This window comes from Dicentrarchus labrax, unplaced genomic scaffold, assembly GCF_905237075.1.
Source record: "Dicentrarchus labrax unplaced genomic scaffold, dlabrax2021, whole genome shotgun sequence".
NCBI classification, from domain to species: Eukaryota; Metazoa; Chordata; class Actinopteri; family Moronidae; genus Dicentrarchus; species Dicentrarchus labrax.
Window position 1 is genome coordinate 25,394,096 of NW_026136702.1, and position 10,021 is coordinate 25,404,116.

The following is a 10,021-nucleotide window of genomic DNA, read 5'->3' on the forward strand; positions in this document are numbered from 1 at the left end:
AGGGCACTTTTGCTGAGTTTCTGTAAACAGCAGGCAACGTGTTCTTTGTAATGTGTTTTTTTAAACATGTATTCAGAAAAAAACACAATATAGAGTGCAATGATAGTGGTCTTAAGGTGGCACCTGCATAATTACACCATCTTGTAGAGGGGCTCTGAGTAAGACTCTTTAATGGACCAGTGTGTAGGATTTAGTGGCATCTAGTGGTAAGGTTGCAGTTGGAACTAATAAGGAGTTCGGTCTAGACCTGCTCTATCTGAAAAGTGTCCTGAGATAACTTTTGACTAACTGTTACGAATTGGCGCTATACAAATAAAACTGAATTGAAAATTTAATTGAATTTCTGACAATAGATCCTCTTAAATGTTACACACTGGACCTTTAATGTCTAAATACATTTTTGCTTAAAGTTAGCACAAACTAATTACAAATACTAGTACAGACACAATGCAGAGAGAGAGAGAGAGAGAGAGAGAGAGATGTCACATTTCTTTTGAATAACAAAGATTGAAAGGCTTGAGTGAAGGTAGTCTTGAAGGACCAAAGCTCAGTTTTCAGGAATATTCATTGTGGGGACTAGAAAGTCAGACAGAAACTGCTTTTATCAGTGGTCATGGATGTAGTGTGAATGGAGGTATCGCCCCAAACAGCCTGGTGCACCCACACACCTAGCAGACAACTGACAGGATCCACATAATACAGACAGGGAATTGTATAAAAAGTTAGAAATATCATGAAAACTTCCTGCAGTTATTGTGTTCACTGTTTGGATTCATTGTACAGTTTATCAGTTGTTCTCTACTGTTATTGTTATACATTGAATACAATATGAAATATACATAAAATATGTCACTAATTCAGGGGTAATCAATTTACTCAACAATAGAAAAGGAAAGGAAAGGAGGTTGGGAACCACTGCTCTAGTAAATACCACAAGTATTTGTGAGAAAATATAGAATTTATTTATTTAGTAACCTGGTTGAACTGTCCCTTTAGTAAAAAAGTTTAGTTCTAAAACACTGCACATCTTTCATCCACAGCATTTGAAAGCCTTCTATTTCTTGATGAACTGGTTAAATAACCATTATTACAATAATAATATATTGTTAGTAATTCTATACTATGGAAGCCCATTTCCACCAATGTGTTGAAAAAAAGGATTCTGTAAGACATTTTACTGAGAACGTTTCTCAAACTACTGACTTACCATCACAAAATAATGATCATTATAATTAGTATCACAGCGTCATCATTTTGAGGTACTAGGTGAAAATATTGAGAAACCTCCTCATTATTCTGAGATACTAAGCCATTCTTTTGAGATCTTTTTTTCCCATTGGCGGAAATGGGCTTCCATACTATTTAACTTCCCCCTGCATTACTTAGAAATGATCACCTATGGAACACTGAGGTTAAATTGACCCCGCCTGCCTGGTGACAAGTGACGCAGACGGGTGGGCGGGACCTGAGGGAAGGATTGTTGAAGTTTAGCTGGAGTTGTTTTGTTTGGGTCAGCCATCGAGGCCGACGTCTTGTTAACAATGCGACCGTTCAACAGTTTAGTGGTAAAGAAATAACAGTCTGTAATATTTTCAGTAATGGGGTCACTGAAGCTCGGACAAGAAAATTCAGCGACGGCGGCCACAGTTGCGGAGGTAACGTTAACAGCTAACGTTAGTTAACGTTAATTACCCGACGCTCTTTAGTTACCTAACGTTAACGTTAACTGGTAGGCAGCTTCAGCTAGCTAACTACCTTAACTTAGTTAGCCAGCTAGCTAAAACGTGTTAGCCCTATTTTGACTTGCCAATCCATATTTATTTCATTCTGTGGTTGCTGGCTGTAAGGTCGTTGGTTGAGTTTTTAAAAGCTATCTTCCTCGTAACGTTAGGCCAGTTTCCTGTTCGTGCCGACAGTCACAAACATGGGTAACGTTACTAAAGTTAGCAGTGCTGTTAAAACGACAAGTTAGACCAGGCTAACTTAGGTAACGTTTTTTTTTTATGTTAAACAATGATACCGAGAATGATCTGATAATCTACCATACTATGTATCAGGAACCCGGGCTATTACTGTGTTTGAATGATTGTTCATATATTATAATAAGTCATAGATTTAAAGTAGCTAACGTTAGTTACATGACACCTTTTACACACAAATCCCAGCAACATGCAAACATATTCAACTCACTGTTAGTTAACTACATCCTATCTACTGAGATATAATACGTTGTACTGTTTGGTGACAGAATGTGTGACTAAAGAAAAAGACTGAGATAATCTGCATCTGCTATTACCATATCACAGTTTGACCTTAGAAAGAAATGAAGTTACCATGATTAATATTTATCTACTGCTAATTAAAGCTGCAGCAGGTCACTTTTATAAAAATAACTTTTTGTCACATTAGCTGAAACTTTCACTATATCCCGACAGTAGAACATGAGACAGATAATCTTTCAAACAATCAGGTTCCTCTGGCTCCTTCTAGTGCTCCTGATGGTATTGTAAGAATCCACCGGGCCTGAATGAAAACAACCAATCAGAGCAGAGATAGCTAGAAAGAGACCGGGCTGGTGGCTTGAAGATATTTGATTGTTCAGATTCCCAGTGTCAGTAAATTATGACCTTTAACCTCCTTTTTAAGGAATATGACATTTGCAAAATTCCTAACCTGTCTGTAAAAACACGGAAATCTAGAAACACAAGCTAAGGACTGTCGACAGTCATGTTATGTGTTTGTTGGTATTTGAGTGTTTTTCTGCCTTTACCAAAGTAACTACCCATCACATGAGAGCAGTAGGTCTGTAAGCACTATGTGGAAAACAGTGATGAATGAAAGTGACACATTGGAGTTTATTCCTACTGACTGATTAGCTGTATTATGCATTTAAAAGTATTCTGCAGAGAAGTATTGTTACTGCTGCAGATAGGACTGGTAGTTTAACAAGAGTTTAATGCAGTAGTGGCTGCCTGTAGTTCCAGTGAGGTCAGAGGGACGCAGCCTTGTTTACTTGGGCAACATGATATCTGACTCCAGAAGCTCTACTCGGTTAGATCCAGACAGTTTCTGGGCCACTGAGCCACAAGTGTGCCTCCTTCAGCAAGAAAAGCAACTATGTGAAATAATGATATTGGCTGAAGCTGAAATGATTAGCCCAATAATCGATTAGTTCATTTACAGAAAATGAATGGGCATTCTGCAGGGGAGAGCAGGGCTACATGATATATTTACGTAATATTTGAAATCTCCAGTAAAGCTTTATAACGTATGCATTACAGTGTTTATAACAAAACTTTACTTGAATTTAGGGCTGCAACTAACAGTTACTTTTATTATTGATTAAGCTGTCAACCATTTTCTTGATTAATCCATTAGTTGTTTGGTCCAGAAAATGTCAGAACATGGTGAAAAATGTTGCTCAGTGTTTCCCAAAGCCCAAGGTGTTTTGTCCGCAACCCAAAGAAATTCAGTTTACTGTCATAGAGGACAAAAGACAGCAGAAAATTCACATTTGAGAAGCTGAAATCAGAATGTGGACATTTATTCTGACTCATAATGATCAATCGATTATCAAAATGGTTGATGATTCGTTTAACTGTAGACAGCTAATCGACTAACTGTTGCAGCTCTACTAGAAAACATATCCAAAAGCACACGTGTATGGTAATATTTAAATAAAAATAAAGGCTGTTACATAGTTTGTGGATAACAAAAAATTCAACTGACTGATTTATAATGTGCAAGGGATGCTAGAAAGTGTCATGCTAACTAATGTATTTTTTTTTTTAAAGCCCAGCTCTTGTTATTACTGTGTCAGTATGCTGTGTGTTGCTTCACCAGCTTCCTCAATCCAGTGTGAGTGACAGATCGGTGTGTGTGTGTGTGTGTGTGTGTGTGTGTGTGTGTGTGTGTGTGTGTGTGTGTGTGTGTGTGTGTGTGTGTGTGTATTTACAGGCCAGGTTGGTGTGCCAGGGAGTAAACAACCAGAGCTACATCTGCGAGTCAGGTCACTGCTGTGGAGAGACGCAGTGCTGCAGCTACTACTATGAGCTGTGGTGTGAGTTACCCACTCTTCCTCATTCATTGAGTGTAAATGTTTACGGTTTGTGCTGCTGCTACTTGGCCCCACCTGGTTGCCTCTCAGAATGCAGAATGCTGTTTTAATAAGAGACACCCAGCCTTTCAGAGCAATCTCTGGTATTTTTAAATAGAAGAGTGCACTCAGGGACGTTTTTTGATACCAACAGGGTTTTCATGCATCCTGGAAAACCTAATGGAAGACTCATTTTCCAGTCATGGAAACACCTGGAATTTGACTAAAATGCTGTCCTGTATTTAAAAACATCTGGGAAATGATTTCTTAAAATGAGTGGGAAGGGGCATTAATAGTAACTAAGACAGGGTGTCAGATCTCATTACTTTTTTCATCATTGACTCTGTGTCGAAAAAACACGCTCTGAAAGTGAAGAAAAAATAATTGTTTATACTTTCTCCTGTACAGGTTGAGTTTTATTGATTTTAGTGTCACGAAATTAAAAACTGATGCATTTGAGAAGCTTGGCTTATTTTGAAAATGAAGAAAATATAATAAAATGGATATAGTATCTTTTTCTGTCAATACTGAAGTTCAGATTGATTTTTATTGTCAATTAATCTATAGATTAATTGCTTTTGCACCATTTGTGTGTTGTGTAATATGTATTAATTTTGTCTTGATACACACATTGTGTTCTCCCTGCAGGGTTCTGGTTGGTGTGGACTCTGATCATTATCCTGACATGTTGCTGTGTTTGTCAGCATTGGCGCTCCAAGCAGCGCTTCCAGCAGCAGCGCCGTCAGAACGAGATCAACCTCATTGCTTACAGAGAGGCTCACAACAACTCTCAGCTGCCCCTCTATCTGAGTAAGTAGCTGCCTGACACGCTGCTGCCTCTGCACATGCCACACATAGTTAGCCTCCAGCTCATATTACCTCATCACATCATACTAACAAAATGGGAAAGAAGATTTTATCTTTCTGAGCAACAAGTTCCGACTGAACTACCATCCCCTGAGCTGCTGCTACTCCACCAGTGGAATGGTGCAGATTTAACTCCTAAAGCAAGGACCCTGTAATAGTTTGACCCTGTGACTACCCATACTAGTTGCAAAAATTCTTCTTAAAGGGACAGTTCACCCCGAAATCCAAAATACATCTTCTTCCTCTTACCTGTAGAGCTATTTATCCATCTAGATGGATTTGGTGTGAGTTGCTGAGTTTTGGACATATTGGCCTTCTCTTCAATATGATGGAACCAGATGGCACTGGGCACGTGGAGCTCAAAGCACCAAATAAATCCATTTAAAAAACTCTGGAAAAAAGCTTCCTTTCCAGAAACCATGACCCATGTAGGAACTATTTTCTTTCTACTGAACTACACCCACCAACTGCTAGCTGAATGTTAGCTATCTCAGCTGAAACGTTAGCTAGCTCAAGCTAACGAGGACGACACCATTATTGTTTACAGAAAGAAAATAGTTCCTCCATGAAACTGCACCAAAACAAACTAGCTGGATAATAATAGCGCTGCAGGTAAGAGGAAAGATGTATTTTTAAATTTTGTGCGTGAACTGTCCCTTTTTAAAGCAATTTAATTGAAGTCATGAATTGACCACAGTGCTTGATCTGTGTAAAAATGCAATGCATTGTTAAGTTCAGCTGAAGATAGTGAGCCTTTTTTGAATTAGACAAATCAAGTGGGTATTATCCAAAATTAGTGTTTTCTACTTGCTTACTTACAAGCAAATAGGGATTTTCATACAAGATGAACTTCATTTGGAAAATACCAGCTTTATTTGTCTGACACCTTGATTACACTTGGTGGTTTTGTGCATGGCTTCGGAGCCCACAGGGAGAACATTTTGCCTTTGCCATTGCGTAACGACTGAGACTTTGATATACTGTAGTCTTTAATATCTGTCTGTATTGTTTTTTTTTCCTCCAGGATTCTTGCCCACTTACCTGCTTCCAGCATATGAAGAGGTAGTTGACCGTCCAGCCACGCCTCCTCCTCCCTACACCCCTCTTCAGTCAGCACCTCCACCCATGGACCCACCCGAGGAATCTCCTTGCCTACACTCGGCGATTTCCACCAGTGATGCTGACGTAGCACTCCCCGCTACTCCAGAAGTCACGCACAGCCACCTTCACAGCGCTTACAACCCCAACAAGGACTTGACGCCGGGCAGGTACCGGCGCTTCACAGGGGATTCTGGGATCGAAGTGTGCGACGGCCAGGAACTGTGGGATCAGCACAGCTTTTTAGAAAGAGAAGAAGAGACCGAGGAAGAGAGGACGGGGCAAATGGAGGACCCATGTGATGGCTCAGGTCCCCAGACCTTTGAACACAGCCATATTAATGATGAAGCCATTCATGAAAACACAGACAGACACACAGCTGTGGACACAGAGCCACAGTCTCTTAGGTAGTCCACAATCATGTCTTTAATATTTGCAGTCCTGAAACATAACTCTGCAGCAGTCACAGATGCAATATTATACCTTGGTCTGTTTCTACCTGTGTACGTTTGACTGTTTGTGACGGGCCTGGAGACATTGACATTGAAAGCTACATTATGCAACGTCTGGTTCCAAGCATGGATAAATGTTTTCCATTTTCAAGCTGAAGTTTGGACAGTTACTACTTGTGGTGATGAGCTGCCCGTTCTTTCACCTTTGCTCACACGGTTCTTTTACTTTGTTCTATTGTTCTCACAGTACTTCATGTAACTAAAGGGGCTGTTGCTCTGTCACTGGCTGTACCATTAGACGAGGATCGCTGCAACGCTCAGCAATCTGATCATATATAGAACCAATCACAGTGTTTGTTTACAATAACTTCTGGGTAGACAACTGCTGCGTCATTTATATACAATTTAATGACAGCAATGGGTGTTATTTCAAATTGAGACATCTGCTACTCTTAAATTGGATCCCAGTTAGCTTCCACAAACTGGTCACTAATCTTCCTGGAGTCCACACAAAAACAATAACAATAAAAATAAACAATTTAAAATCACACAGTATCAATGAAACAAGAACAAAAGTCAAATATAAAGTTTAACATCTCATTCATCAAAATGTACGTTTTATGCTTTTTTGATATCATTAATAACGCTTTGACTAACGTTAGGTTGGAGACCTAATGCACTTGTTGGACCACAGAAAATGAGGCTTGAGCTCACCCAGAGCTAATCTGATGGACGGTGAGATGTTGCTGTTGGATATATTTGGTTTATCAAAGCCGCTAGCAAAGCAGTCTATAACATAAGCACAGCAGTATTTAATCTTTAAATGCTGAAAATGAACAGGCAGGAATCAACACATTTGCAGATTTGACATATCTCTTTAAATCAACTAGTTGTCTACCCAGAAGTGTTAGAGCAGCGTCACAGTGATTGGTTTCACAGGACATTTTACATGTCAGCCCCCTCTTGTAGACAAACTGTGTAAAGGAGACGACGTTTCTAAATCTCTTCAAGCAATCCGTCGACATTGTTGTTCTTGCATTTCTTGTTGGTTCTTGTGTATAAGCTGATACTGATATATCAGTGGTAATCTAGAATTGTCCAGCTGATTGAGTGGTAGCTAGCTCTGTAATGTCTCAGGTCCCCTTTTATTGATTACAAGGTGAATCCAACCGGAGGCAGGCATTAAAGGTCCAGTGTGTAACATTGAGGAGGATCTATTGTCAGAAATGGAATATAATATTCATAGCTATGTTTTCATTAGTGTATAATCACCTGAAAATAAGAATCATTGTGTTTTTGTTACCTTAGAATGAGACTTTTATATCTATGTTTTTCGTGTTTAACAGCCACCGTAGTTTACCCTTCATGCTTTGAAGGGGAGGGTGAAGATGGCCCTAATTGCTACACACTGGTTCTTTTTAAGAATAACTATATAGAAATAGCCAGTCTTCTTGCTGATGGCCGAGTTTGTTTATGTAGTTCATGTAAAGGGCATCAGTATTAAATTGTAGTATATTTCAGCTGTTTAACAGCCTTATGCTACGTGAGCTGGGATTGCCTTGTCCAAACAAGGCCAGGTTCAAACTGAACAGCATCTGAACTGCAGCCGAAGCACTCACAGGAATGCCACACATCTACATACTGTACAAAACAGTCCGTTCTTAGTAATGCTGCACATGAAGTCCTCTCACCGATCTTTAAGCTCACCTGTCACCTTCACTGACAAACCTACAGAACAACTTTGTGTATTTGGACTCTGGTGTCTTCAGCTAGTTCCTGCTTTATATGAACTGATGTGTTCAATGTGTCCAACACACTCGTGCACATTTTGAATCTAAAATTACACAACATTTACAGCTGATTGACATGTACAGGACTATGCATGAGCGTTGCCAACATTAGGTGTGTGTGACTCAGACTCTACTGTAGCTGAACTGATGACAGAGCCACAGACCCAACATAGCCACGTCTGTTTGTCCATTAAAAGACGCATAATGTAGTTTTTAAGGAAAATTGTCAGGTAGGGTAGCCAATCAATTTGTCAGGTTTTTATTTTCTCCTCTCTTATTGATGGAGACAGTTTTTACATGCTTTCTCTGAAAGTATTTTAAATCCGATTAGTCTTTTAGGAAAAGAAATGTGTGAGCATGCATACACTTTTTTTTTTTAAATGGCTGGACTGGGTATGACAAACTACAGTATCATGATCTGTCTTCAGTCAGTCTTCTGTCTTAGTTTGATTTAACACTTACATATTCATTGGCATGTCCGTCTTTTTTAAATCACTGTTCCATAAATTGGAAAATGCACCAGCTAGTGTAGTCTGGTAGAACCAGGCTTAATATTTATATAGAATATTATATATAATAATTATAGAATATTGTAAAAACTCCAATCATGCTGAAATGCTTTTTATAGAAATGTTAAAAAAACTTTATTGATTATTGAAAAGCCCCAGCAGCACACTGTAGATTCACTGCCCCACTCCTCCTCACACAGGATGGGTAAATGATCAGCTCTCTGCTCCCTTCTGCTGATTATTAGCCCTTGTGTTCAGCCCGCTGTCACACTGGTGTTGTTTTCTGATGCCATGATGTGTAGCCTCATGTAGCCCTTTGAGTAGAGAATATTTAGGTAAACTGAATGAAAGCTCTGGAGTGTCTTTGAGTGACTCTTCAGTGTAATTAATGTGATGTAATGCAGGATGTAGTTTGCACACATCAGAGCTGGGTTCACTACTTCACAAACAGTTTGCTCACTGTAGATATTTCATGATCTGAAAATATTACCATCAGTGAGTTTATTCTGAAAGCACACACACATCCATCAGTGTGTGTGTGTGTGTGTGTGTGTGTGTGTGTACGTACAAAGGGAGTGACTGACAGGTGCAGGTGGAGGATACACTCTGTTGGGAAGCTGACTGTGCACTGAGGGCTCTTTCTCCAATTGCCCCCCCTCAGATTCCTCTGTCCTGGATTTAGATATGTAAAATAGGCTAATCTGTTTTGAAAGGAGAACCACATTCTGAGGATGGTCTAAAGTTAAAAGTGACATATATATATATATATATATATATATATAGTTACATCTTAAGTTGGCTAATGTTAGCAAAACACTAGCTAGTTAGCTAAATAATGATTTATGTAAATGAGTTGGTTGTTAGCTAGCATTTTGCTAACTTAAGATGTGGCTATATATGTCACTGCGACCTTCTGACCATCTTCATGATGTGGTTGTTTCAACATAGATTAGCCTAGCATATAGCATATCTAAGTACAGGAAAGGAGGAAGTTGATTGAGGTTTTCTCAACTGTTATTGGAGCACAGAGCTAAAAGGGGTGGGACTTAGGGAAGGGTCAATGCAGCACTTCCTCACGTAGGCAGCAGTGAACAGTGGTCTTCATCACTGCTTCCCTCTGTATACACGCTCTTTGTTACCTGCTCAATGAAATTATATTTTTCTGTCACATTTTGTATAAAATATGGTTATTAAAAGTTATGGAGACAA

At 39.3% G+C, this 10,021-nt stretch overlaps 1 protein-coding gene across 1 annotated transcript; it reads left to right on the plus strand.

The window, feature by feature from the left end:
- The first annotated feature begins 1,404 nt into the window (after positions 1 to 1,404).
- On the plus strand, positions 1,405 to 10,021 carry wbp1la (WW domain binding protein 1-like a). Its single transcript, XM_051424447.1, has 4 exons — positions 1,405 to 1,655; positions 3,958 to 4,060; positions 4,745 to 4,906; positions 5,988 to 10,021. The coding sequence occupies exons 1-4, from the start codon at positions 1,599 to 1,601 to the stop codon at positions 6,470 to 6,472; spliced, it is 807 nt and encodes a 268-aa protein (XP_051280407.1). The 5' UTR covers positions 1,405 to 1,598; the 3' UTR covers positions 6,473 to 10,021.

What these genes read in the sequence shown, in the direction of transcription:
- wbp1la (XM_051424447.1), top strand. Translation starts at nt 1,599, where the DNA reads ATGGGGTCACTGAAGCTCGGACAAGAAAATTCAGCGACGGCGGCCACA. An exon ending in CGGCGGCCACAGTTGCGGAG is followed by an intron (nt 1,656 to 3,957) that starts GTAACGTTAACA and finishes GTGTATTTACAG; the next exon opens with GCCAGGTTGGTGTGCCAGGG. An exon ending in CTACTACTATGAGCTGTGGT is followed by an intron (nt 4,061 to 4,744) that starts GTGAGTTACCCA and finishes TTCTCCCTGCAG; the next exon opens with GGTTCTGGTTGGTGTGGACT.